Source organism: Microcaecilia unicolor, unplaced genomic scaffold (genome assembly GCF_901765095.1).
Source record: "Microcaecilia unicolor unplaced genomic scaffold, aMicUni1.1, whole genome shotgun sequence".
Classification (NCBI taxonomy): domain Eukaryota; kingdom Metazoa; phylum Chordata; class Amphibia; order Gymnophiona; family Siphonopidae; genus Microcaecilia; species Microcaecilia unicolor.
In genome coordinates this window covers 356,163-369,258 of record NW_021963007.1, presented here as the reverse complement: position 1 = coordinate 369,258, position 13,096 = coordinate 356,163, and the positions used below count along the sequence as shown (strand labels likewise).

Below are 13,096 nucleotides of genomic sequence, written 5' to 3'. Positions count from 1 at the left end.
GCTTCCTCTTCTTGGGCGGGGCCAGCAAGCCTGCAGGACTCCCAGGGTTCCAGGACAGAATACAGCTGATACGGGAATTCCGGGTCAAAGTCTTATTATCAAGGCAATTTCACACCCAAAATCATAATATATTCTTCAAAACAAACAGTACAGCCCTTATAATATAGTCTTCAAAAAAAAAAAAAGGACAGTCCTCCTAATATAATCCTCAAAAGAAAAAGGTACGGTCTAGGTCTCAAAATCCCTCAGCAAACGCTCAGCTCCTCAAGACCTCAGGTCTTCTACTAGGGCATTAGCTTTCCCTTCCCCCTCCTTCAGAAGGGTTTAGTAAGAGTTCAGCACACTTCCAATACAGCACAATTTTTCAAAACAAATCTTCATGGACAGTCTTTGTACATCAAACCAATACCACAAATCACCTGCCTTTTCACAGCACAGAGGGAACCCTGTAAGGAGCAGGACTGGTAGTTTCTCCCACCTCTCAGCAACTCACCCAGTGTGGCCTCCTCCTCTGCCTTCATGTGCTGGGCAGGGCAACCTTTGAATTCTCCCACTCCATGGTAGCTGGCTCCTCTCCCTTGGGCAGCTCTAGTGGCAGGCTACTTCCTTCCTCCACATACTCCATGGCAGTAGCGTAGCCACAGGTGGGCCTGGGTGGGCCAGGGCCCACCCACTTTGGATTCAGGGCCATCCAAAATTGTGACACTCTTGCTGTGGCTGGTTGGGATCCCCCAAACCTTGCCAGCTGAAGATTTTCTCTTCTTGGGCAGCCAGCAGCACTTTCCTTGAGCTGACGCTGAGACCAGCCCTTCTGCACATCCTCAGTTTTCACACATGTAAAAGCACTGAGCATGCACAGCCTGTTGGCAGCAGCATCAGTTTGAGGCAAGTGCTGCCGGCTGCCGTTTGGAAGAGTGCTGGCTGCTCGAGGAGGAGGAAATCTTCAGCTGGCAGGGTTTGGGTATCCCCGCCAGCTCAAGTATTTAATATTTGGGGTTTGTGGGCAAGGAGGGGTGGGGAGAGGAGCAAACCAGAGGGCGGCCGGGGAGGGCAAATTCCATGCTCATCCACCTTAGGCTCAGGCCCAGCCAAAATTGCCCATCTGGCTACGCCCCTGCTCCATGGAATCTCTCTCTCCCTTCGTCTCTCCTCCTCCCTGGTGACCGAGAGCCTCCAGGAAATCTGCTCGCCCCTTCTCACAGCTGGGGGGAATTATATACTGATGGTGAAGCCAGGGAAGGGAAGGGGAAGGGAGTAATAGGCTCACCCTGCTTCAAGCCATTGCTCCCCCTGCTGGGACTGGGAATCCATTCCATCTTTTTAGGACTACTCTCCTCACTCATTCTTGCAAGGATTTCTGGGACCCGTAGTTCTGAGCTCAACTGCTTCACTGGGGAATCTCTGGGGCTTGTCTTGTCACAAGATGGAGAAAATTATTTTGGCCCCATTTCTAAAGAATTCTAACTTAGGCCTGTGCACAGTAACTACTGCCCTGTTGCCAAGAGTAACAAAAACGGTGGAAGCTATAGTGGCCAAATAACTTCAGGATTACCTAGTGTGTCATGAAATATTAGACCCTATGCAATCAGGGTTTAGATCACAACTTAGTACTGAAACACCTTTGGCGACTCTACTGACTTAATCCAGGTTGATTTTAGATAAAGGAATTTGAATTATTTTTAATGCAATTGGACTTATTTTGTGGCTTTTGATTTGGTACATTATAATTGTCTGTTGAATATGTTGAGTGATATAGAATTTCAGGCAACATATTACATTGGTTTACTGGTCTTTTGAAGCACTGAGCCATCCAAATAAATTGGTAGGAAAAATATTCAAGTGAATGGCACAGGGAACACCTCAAGGCTCCCTGCTTTTTTTTTATTGTTACATTTGTACCCTGTGCTTTCCCACTCATGGCAGGCTCAATGCAGCTTAAATATACAGGTACTTATTTGTACCTGGGGCAATGGAGGGTTAAGTGACTTGCCCAGAGTCTCAAGGAGCTACCTGTGCCTGAAGTGAGAATTGAACTCAGTTCCCCAGGACCAGAGTCCACCACCCTAACCACTAGGCCACTCCTCCATTTTATATAAAATCTAATTGAGGGAAATATTTAAGTCATTGAAAATATAGTATTTCTCTGTGCTAATGACATGGTCTTGTTGTTTCTCATGCATTCTGATTTAACAGCAGTGTACAGTTTGATGAGTGGAGTTTTTGAAAAAATTTATATATGGATATCATTTAGGGGCTGTGACGAAATACGTAGCCACCCACCTAGGGTTACCCCATGGTCACTTAGAGAGTCTATCCCCAGCATAACTCAGGTCTGCTTGTACTTGCCGCTTGTGCTCTACACTACCATCCTCCTCCTACCGACAGGGTCACAACCGCCCAGTGATTTCTATTTTACTGAAGGCCATAATCCCAGTAGTCCCACAGTTCCCAGAAAGCACTACAGACCCAGTACACAAACCACCAGGATTCTTTATCAGTGCAAACAAGCAGAGTCAACAAACTAAAAATGTTTATTGTCAGAATAAGAACAGTGAACAAAAAAATGTGCAATCAGCAAACAATAACAGGTAATTGAAATATAGATCAATTATAAAACTATCTAAACAAACAGTACCTGGGAAGATCAGGACATATAGCTGCTCACAAGTTATCTCTTTTCTTCCTAAGACTGGGAAAAAAAACAGTAAAGTCCAAATGAAATGAGCTTGATGGGAAATCGCAAACAACCTATGCTCTTATTGAATCCAATATTAGCTGTTCAGAAGTATTAATTAAATCACAAATAAAACTTCTATGAGTGTCTCTTGATTCTGAGTTAACTACAGGGTCTCACATTAGTAGTACAGATAGAAATGTTTTTTTTTTAAATTGAAGATGTTGCGAAGGCTGAAACAATACTTAGAAGTAAATCATTTTCAAATGATAATTCACTAATTCTTGGAACACTAGACTACTGCAATGTAATTTTTATTGGTCCTCATCAAAAGCAACTAGATAGGTTGCAGCATTCCAGAATGCAGCGACCAAATTGATTTTGGGGAGAAGGAAGTATGACTGTGTGATGCCTTGTCTGATTCAACTTCACTGGTTGCCCTTGCTGGCCAGAATTGAATTTAAAGTTGTAATTTTAATTTTTAAAATTCTTTATGGTTTAGCCCAGGCTATCTAAAATATGTCATAGCAGTCACAGAACTGTATGATGAATTAATGATGTGAAACTACATAGACCAGCTAGAAATGTCTATCAATGGAAATGATTAGGTAAAAGAGGCTTAACTATGGGACTCCTTTCCAGAAGATTTGAAAGATATAACAAATTATGTGATGTTCAATTGACATTTCAAAAAGTGGCTTTTTACAAAGTATTTCACCATGTAATGACGTTTGTATTAAGGATGAAAGCTGGGGTTTTGTTTTAGTATCTAGGGCAGATATCTAATATAATAATTTGCTCCTCCAACATTCCAATGTGTCTCACTGGGATCGTAACCACCTGCTGACATCACTCCTCCAACGTTCCAATGTGTGTCACTGGGATTGTAACCACCTGCTGACGTCACTCTTCCAACGTTCTCCGTTCCCCTTCCCTCCCAGTTCCATGGGACCCTGGAACTGGGAGGGAGGGACGGAGGGAGGGGGACCCTGGAAATGGGAGGGAGGGAGGGGGGCCTGGAACTCAGAGGGAGGTGGAGGGGGCAGGGGAGAGATGCTGCACATGGATGGACGGAGGGGGCAGGGCACAGAGGACGTTGCCTGCATATGGATGAATGCAGGGGAGAGAGCATAATGCAGGGGAGGGAGGGAACCCTGAAACTCGGAGGGAGGCAGGGAGGGGATGACCCTGGAACTCGGAGGTAGGGAGGGAGGGAGGGGACGAGCCTGGAACTCGGAGGCAGGGAGGGGGGACGACATAGGCATAGACTGGGGGGGGGCGAGAGGGGGCAATGCCCCCCCAAACAACGCGAGGCGCCGCCGCGCCATTAGTTAAAAAAAAAAAACACATGCAGGCACGCGCTCCTCTCCATCCGCTTGGCTTCCCTGCCCTCTCTATCTGCGTCCCGCCTTCCTCTGACGTCATTTCCTTTTGGGCGGGACGCAGACAGAGAGGGCAGGGAAGCCAAGCGGACGGAGAGGAGCGTGTCCGTCTACCCCTCTCTCTTCCTCCCTCCCTCAGGCGCAGGCAGCAGTCTTTTCCAGCGTTCCTGGCAGCGGTAGCGTTGTACACGCTGCCTCTGGCTCTGCCCCGAAGCCTTCTCTTCAAGTTCCTGTTCCCGCATAGGTGGGAACAGGAATTTCAAGAGAAGGCTTCCGGGGCAGACCGAAGGCAGCGTGTATATCGCTACCGCTGCCAGGAACGCTGGAAAAGACTGCTGCCTGCGCCGGAGGGAGGGAGGGAGGAAGAGAGGGGGTAAACGGAGTCACCATCTTGGACCTCGCGGGGGGGGGGGGGGAGCAGAGGGAAGATGGATGGGACGGAGGGATGGTGAGCAGAGGAAAGGAACAGAAGAAGGATGGGACTGGGAGGGGTGGGGAGCAGAGGGAAGGAACAAGAGATGGTTGGGACTGGGAGGGGTGGGGAGCAGAGGGAAGGAGCAAGAGATGGTTGGGACTGGGAGGGGTGGGGAGCAGAGGGAAGGAGCAAGAGATGGATGGGACTGCGAAGGGTGGGGAGCAGAGGGATGGACCAGGAGATGGATGGGATTGGGAGAGGTCAGGCACAGCAGAGGGAAGGAGCAGAAGATGGATGGGATGGAGGGATGGTGAGCAGAGGGAAGGAACAGAAGATGGATGGGACTGGGAGGGGTGGGGAACAGAGGGAAGGAGCAAGAGATGGATGGGACTGGGAGGGTGGGGAGCAGAGGGAAGCCTACTGGAAAGAAGACACTGCATAAAACAGAAGACACTGGGATCAAAGCGAATAGAAAAACTAAATGATCAGACAACAAAGGTAAATAAAAGTATTTTATTCATAATTTATTAATTGAAATGTGTCAGCTTTTTGAAATGTGCATCTGTGATATTTTGCCTGTAAATTTCATTTCCTTCCGCCATATTAGCATATTCATTTGCATATGTATATATGCAAATGATATGCTAATATGCCCCACCCATTCTTTGCCCCCCCCCCAAATGAAACAGTCAAACTACGCCTATGGGGGACGACCCTGGAACTCAGAGGGAGGGAGGGAGGGGGACCCTGGAACTGGGAGGGAGGGGAGGGCCCTGGCACAAACTCTCTCTCTCACAGACACACTTGCACCCAGTCTCACTCTCTCTCTGTCACACACACACACTCGCACATTCACTCTCTCTCTCTCTCTCTCACACAGTCACTTTCACACCCATTCTCTCAAACATACACACTCCGAGGAAAACCTTGCTAGCGCCCGTTTCATTTGTGTCAGAAACGGGCCTTTTTTACTAGTATATATATATTTTTTTAATTTTGCATGTTAGATATCCATTATGTGGAGAATTTTTTGAAAGGTTTTATTCTGTAATCTGCCCTGAACTGATAGTTGGAAGGAATATAAGTCTACTACACTAAACTAATGGAATCTAGGCAGGATGTAGGTAGGAGCAGAACTTTATATGCTTAACTGATAAAATAATATAAGTTACATGTGTACCATCTACATTTAGCTATGAATATGGCTGGCATACGTGTTCATACTTAGGCACATATACATGCATCTATGTCGTGCTAGTATTTTATAAAATAATACATGAATACTAACTTTAGACACCTACTTATAGAATTAACCCCTAATATACTCACATGTACTTTATTTTGGTCTTTTATGTGTGAATTTAAAATTTAGAAACATAGAAAAAGAAGGCAAATAAAGACAATATGGCCTATCAAGTTTGCCCATCCATAACATCTACTATCCCGTCCTTTCACCTAGATATCATATCTACTTCTCCCAAGCTTCTTGAATTCACTCTTCTGAGCTTATTTTCGAAAGAGATCACCGGCCATCTTCCGACACAAATCAGGAGATGGCCGGTGATCTCCTGATCCCAGCCAAATCGGTATAATCGAAAGCCGGTTTTAGCCGGCCCCAACTGCTTTTCGTCGCGGACCCGGCCAACCTTCAAGGGAGGGTACAGAAGGCAGGACGGGGGCGGGACGGGGCGTGGTTACGAGATAGCCGGCTTCACCACAGAATGGAAAAAAGATGGCCGGCTCAGATGAGCATTTCGCTGGCTGCACTTGGTCCATTTATTTTTAGGTCCAAGTCACAAAAAAGTGTCCCAATTGACCAGATGACCACTGGAGGGAAACGGGGATGACCTCCCCTTACTCCCTCAGTGGTCACCAACCCCCTCCCACCCCCAAAAAAGTTTTTTGCCAGCCTGAAATGTCATACCCAGCCCCCTGACCGCAGTGTGCAGGTCCCTGGAGCAGTATTTAGTGGGTGCAGTGCACTTCAGGCAGGTGGACCCAGGCCCATCCCCCACCTGTTCCACTTGTGGTGGTTAATGTTGAGCCCTCCAAAACCCATTATACCCACATGTAGGTGCCCCCCTCACCCCTTAGGGCTATGGTAATGGTGTAGAGTTGTGGGGAGTGGGGTTTGAGGGGGATTTGGGGGGCTCAGTTCCAAAGGTAAGGGAGCTATGCACCTGGGAGCTATTTTTATCTTTTTTTTAAATTTCTAGAATTGCCCCCTAGGGTGCCCGGTTGGTGTCCTGGCATGTGAGGGGGGCCAGTGCACTACAAATGCTGGCTCCTCCCATGACCAAATGCCTTGCATTTCGCCGTGTTTGAGATGGCCAGGCCCGGTTTCCATTATGGCTGAAAAACGAAGCCAGCCATCTCCTCTAAACCTTGGGCCTACCTCTGCTGCCTGGTGGTCCTGTGGGTAATTAGTGGCCAGAGCACAGCCCCCCCCCCCCCCTCATTCCTACCCTTTGTAAAGGAAGGAGGGGGGCCAGGAGGAGGTTCATGGCATAAAAGCACATCAAAAAAGTTAATCAGGTGCCAGCCAATATTAGGCCACTGTGTCTGTCATTGGCCTAATTTACGATAACTTTTGACTTGTCCTGAATTGGACTGCTGAATGTTGTGGGTGATGGCACTGAATATTAAACACACCCACATAACCCTGAGATCTTCCCTAATGCAGTCCCCCTTAATGCCCATTTTTTTTTGTGGCAGTCAGAAGTGATATTTAGTGACATTTTCCAGTTTAGTGCCACTGAATATTGGGGGTTAAGTGGCCCCAGGGGATTTATAAGGGCAGGAGCCACTCCTACTCATTTAGGAGTGAATGCATGACTAAGGGATAGGAACATGTAAGTATTGATTATTATATGAATTAAAGATTCAAATCAAAGATAATTCCACAAATTTGAATGATCACAATTTTAACTTCCTCAACATTTCATAAAAACATTCATTTCAGTTGTTTTTAGTTAGATATTTCCTGCTGTTCATTTCAGGCCTCAAAAAGATAATGAAACATTTGGGCATAAAGATACATCCCAGAAGTCCAGCACTTGAAGCTTGTATGGCAAATATCTCCACTGCTACCATGTATTTTCCTCTTGTGCTCAGATATGTCGGGATAAAAGTTATCCAAACACTGCAGAACACCAGCATGCTGAAAGTAATGTACTTGGCCTCATTGAAACTGTCAGGTAGATTTCTTGATAAGAACGCAATGATGAAGCTGATGCCAGCCAGAAATCCCAGGAAACCCAGAACACAGTAAAATGCAATCGTTGACCCTTCATTACATTCAATTAGTATTGACCCCATTTCTGATTGCATATTAGGATATGGGAATGGGGGAGCAGTAAACAACCAGATGAGACAGAGAATAAACTGAAAAATAGAGCAGGAAAGTATTATAGCATATGAGATCCTGGAACCCATCCATTTCCGGAGCTTGCTTCCAGGCTTGGTTGCATGAAACGCCATAACCACTGTAATGGTTTTTGCTAGTATGGAAGAGAGTGAGATAGAGAAAATCATCCCAAAGGTAGTATGGCGTAGCATGCAGGTCACAGGTTCAGGATGACCAATGAACATCAAGGAGCATAGAAAGCAGATCATAAGGGAGATGAGGAGGATATAGCTGATGTCTCGGTTATTGGCTCTCACAATAGGTGTATCTCGGTGAATAATGAAGATTCCCAAAATGATTGTATTGATAAGAAAGAAGAAAATGCTGCTGGTAGTCAAAGCTATCCCAAGAGCCTCTTCATGGGACAGGAAAATTATTGGTTTTAGGATACAGGTGTCTCTCTTATGATTGGGCCAGTAGTCTTCTCGACATTTTACACAGTTGTCCATATCTGAGGAAGATGAACATCAATATCTCATAAACAGCGTTAGGTTGGGGACAGTGCATGAACATTAAATTCTCTATATCTCAGACTACAGCAGATGTTTCTCTATAATATCCCAAAGTTTAGAAGGGTGAAGTAGTTTTGATGCACATCAACCAGTTACAAATCAGAATCAGTATGTACAGTAGGCAGACACTTTGCCAAGAATAATTCCACTCATCTCATTAAAATAAAAAACACATGGCTGATATTGTTTCCTGTATATTATATCCTTTTTCTTCCATGTTTGATCTATTTTCTAGAAAGTGAGGAACATTAACACAGTAAGATTGATATTCAAAGTGATTTAACCAGCTGCAAATGGCTTCTGGCTGGTGAATTCACTTGGTGGTGCCATGGGATATCATCATAGATCATGAAAATGAAAGCCAGCTAATTTGTGGGCTGTCTAGGGATGGAGTCAGCACTTATGCAGTTAAGTGTTAATATTCAGCACTTAATTGCTAAATCAGACCCTATAAAACACAGCCCTATATTTTTGCAGTGTCACTTGGGTAGTTAAATGCTGAATATAAGAAAGCCAGACACATAAACCTTGATATTCAATGCCTGGACATTGCACAGGATTGAATATCCAGGAATTACACTGGTGACAGCTATAAAAAATGCTCACCACCACTGGTGAATATTGACCCTTGCAAGTTTGGTGTCCAGCTAGACCAATCGTGATTTTGGAATACTCAATAAGTATCTTAAGAAATCATTTTGTTTCTTTTAGAAAATCAAAATATGGAATAACTAGCAGCAGTATGTGTTAGAATATCTTTTTTGTTTGCATTGTTATCAAATCTGTGAGACCACAGATAATATCAACTAGACACATGGATCTGAAGGAATGAATTGTGAGACAATAGGGTCAGAATGGTTCCATATCAAGTCAGTTGAAGAATTGAAAGGATAGCCTGGCTGAATTGCTTCCAAATAATAAATCCCATCACCCCAGTTTCATTTTATAGTATGCAAATGGATAGAAAAAAATTAAAAGATTAATCAGGGCAGTTATTTTAATAGCTCTTGTCTGAATTCATGTTTTTTGCTTTGACCTTCTGGCAGCTGCTGCTGAGGTCCATAGTCTGTACCCTGCTTGACCAAGGTCAATGGACTTTTTTATATCATATTTTGGTAGTAAGGACTAGTGTATGAGCTTCTTCAGAGGGTCTGATCTCGTTTCAAATCCTAATTGATACATATCCATTCATTATTAAAATATTACAATCCTTATCAAGATAGGAGATGTGGAGGGGCATTTTTGATATGACATTTAAGTCCAGCTTTTGACATTTTGCACAAATTTCTAAAGCCAGAATAGGAAAGATCATTTAAAAACAAACAAATATATATATATATATATATATATATATATATTTTTTTTTTTTTTTTTTTAATTGTTTCTAACAAGGTTTTGTGATTTGTATAGTTTTTTTTACCATTAAAAACAAAGTCCACTTGAAAAACATAGAACAATCAAGCCACTGGGATATACGAGGGGCAGCATTTTTAGTAGACTGGTCCACCAGTCATCCCAGCAGAGCAATGGGGCATTGCAGTGGACTTTAAAAAAATGCTCCCAGGAACACATCTTACCGCTGCTCCCTTATATTACCTTCTGAGCCCCCCAAAACACACTATCCCCAACTGTACCCCCAACTGTGGCATAGCCAGATGACATTTTGGTTGGGCCCAGAGCTAATATGAGTGGGCACTATATATATAGGTATGAATAGTGTTTCTTGGGATACTACTAAATAATGCCTTAAGAGTGGACTTGATGATGGATTTCTAAGTAAATAGCCAGCCCAACAGCTGTCCTGTATCAACTTAAACCACATACATAGTTAATGGAAACAGACATTTTTACATAGCTATATTATCCCATAACTTAAACTTGACCAGAGATGTTTACTATAAGGCAAACATCTCAACACACATCACAGTATCCTGAAAAATAACAACAAGCAAATGGCACATATCCTTCAAACTTTGCTTTGTAACAAATGTGAATGCCCGATTAAGCTGTATTCATAACACAGGCAAATAGCTCTCTTTCTTTCCTCTAGCTCTACTGCTTTCTCTCCCTTCTGTGAGTGACATTCCCATTGGAAAAGCCAGACTCATAGATCCCCACATGAACTTTATGCACACAGAATCTCTCACCTTGGTCACATACAGACCACAGACCACCCCTTACCAATTGCAGAATAAAGGCCCAAAAATTAGAAGTCACAGAGATGTCAGGTTCCAGGCTGGAGTTTTGGGGACAGTCCTGGTTTAGAATTTATAACCTAAAGCAGTGTGGGATTTGCTGTGTCTAATCCTGTCCATTGAAATCAGTGCTGCAAGTCCCATAATAATTGTGGGATATAAATAAATTAGTAAGTAAGTAAGTAAGTAAATAAATAAATAATGCTGCACCACAATGGGGTGGTCAGAAATTCAGGACTGTCCCAAAATTTCTACCTGGAACTGGGTAACCTGCAATCTCTGAAGTCATTCTGTAGCACAACATAGCCCTGCCCTTCTCTACCTCTCATCAGCCAGGCTGGCATCAGTCTCGCCCTTCCCTGGCCTTCCAAATCCCCCACCCAGAAGTCCATAATATAACAAAACATTTTTTTAACCTTGGTATTGCAGAGCCCAAAACCTCCCAACAGCCCAAGAGCATGAAATAGAATACTGTTTTGCCTGGACACTGCAGAACCCACCCCCACCCAGAAGCCCTCCAGTATAATAACAAAACTTTCTTTTTTTTTAACCTGAAGTCTGTGTCCCCTTAGCACTGCAAAAACGTTTCTTCCAGAAGTTTACTGCCCTGGATGAGAAGACCCTGATCAATGTCCATGTGGTGCAGGGCTGGAGAGGCAGCCTAAGCTGACTCCTGGCTAGAGGTGTGTGTTGGATGGTGGGGGGGGGGGGGGGGGGGCTTCACTCCCAATGCTCTGGCAGCTGCTGACTCCTGGTCTTGGTCTGGGGCTGGATGCCAGTGGCATGGGAGAGGTCCCACATATTTAAAGGCAGCACCCAGGCTATGGACTTTGCTGCACATTTCTCTGGGTCCTGCAGTATCATTAATAGTAGAGGCCCAAGATGTGCCAGACTGATTCGCTGGGGCAGGCAGTGAGAGCAGAGCAGCTGCAGAACATAGGGGAAAAAAAACTGAGCAGAGCCCTTCCCCTCTCCCCATGCCCGAGCAGCAGCAAATGAGGCAGGCAAGGCAGGAGGGCTGCTGCTTACTTGTTCAGGTGATGGTAGGTATAAAAAAAACAAATCACTGGAGCAACAGGCTCTCTCAGATGAGGTACTTCCTGTTACAAGTGGTTGAAGCTGAGCTAATGAGCACTACAGCTGTATGCAGGGTAAGTGATGCCTAGGAACCTGATTGGTGATCAGACTGAGAATGGGTGGGCCTAAAGCAAGAATGAGTGGGCCTGGGTCCAGGTCCACCTGTAGCTATGCCCCTGCTGTACACCACTACATCAATAGCCTTTATGGGTGAAGGGGGCACCTATATGTGGGTAAAGTGGGTTTCTGGTGCGTTTTGGAGGGCTTACAGTTTCCACCAGAAGTGTAACAAGTAGGGGTAGGTATGGGCCTGGGTCTACCTATCTGCAGTGCACCGCACCCACCACTAGACTACTCCAGGGACCTACATGCTGCTCTAATGGACCTGAGTATTACATCTGAGGCTGACAAGTAATATTTTTAATCACATTTTTGGGGGTGGGGTGGGGGTTCAGGACCACTGGGGGGGGGGGGGGTAGGGGAGTAAGGGGAGGTCATCTGGTCGTTTAGGGAACCTTTTTGTGCCTTGTTTGAAAATGAGCCCTGTAGAGGGAAGAAATTTATTCTGTTCTTGCACTGTTAAAAGAAAGTCTGTACTTTATTTACTTGGTCTAATTATAGACCCTCTATTTACCAAAAAGTAAACCCTCCCGCTCAATGGAGTGCTGGGGTGGGGAACTATTTTGGTAGGTCTGTTAAAGTCCCTGTGTTCTCTATAGCAAAGAGAATATAAATCTCTTCTCTCTCTCTTTTTTTCTCTCTCTGTTTGTTTGTTTTTTTTGTCACCTTTTTTCTTCAAGCTGCAAGCTGAGTAGGTGGAGGCCAGAGTTTAGTTTATTCAGTGTTTGCTGTTCTGCTTTCACACGCAAAGACAATAAGTTGGTTTAATATTCAAAAGGAAAACAAGGAAAAGCACATGGGGTGAAATGAAACAGACAGACCATAAAAGGAAGACAGCAAACAACTAGTTGACTTAATTATGCACAAAGGAGGAAGTTCAGAGGATAACTACTACTACTACTATTACTTATCATTTCTAAAGCGCTACTAGACGTACGCAGCGCTGTACACTTGAACATGAAGAGACAGTCCCTGCTCAACAGAGCTTACAATCTAATTAGGACAGACAAACAGGACAAACAAGAGATAAGGATAAAAGACAACAAAGGGACAATCATTGTTGTGTCATCACATACAGCTTCTCCACATGCTCTGGAGAAATAAAGGATCCCCTAAACCCTTTTTAAACTTAAGTAGGAAGCTTCCTATGGAAAAATGCTAGAAGAACTTTCTCATGCCAAAGGAATGGTGACTGAATGGGAATTATCATAGAAGGAACAACATTTCTGTAAGAAGCACCTGCCCCCCCCCCCCCCCACCACATCAGTCTCCAGACATCCACCCCCACCTGATGATCAATACCCTTTGGTGTCTG

At 44.6% G+C, this 13,096-nt stretch overlaps 1 protein-coding gene across 1 annotated transcript in view; it reads right to left on the bottom strand.

The window, feature by feature from the left end:
• Positions 1–7,359: 7,359 nt before the first annotated feature.
• The window catches only part of LOC115458719 (vomeronasal type-2 receptor 26-like), a 52,134-nt gene continuing 46,397 nt past the window's right edge, over positions 7,360–13,096 (bottom strand). The window contains exon 5 of the mRNA XM_030188543.1: positions 7,360–8,328. Within this exon, the coding sequence (XP_030044403.1) occupies positions 7,430–8,328 (899 nt within the window). The 3' untranslated portion in view covers positions 7,360–7,429. The remainder of the gene's footprint in view (positions 8,329–13,096) is intronic.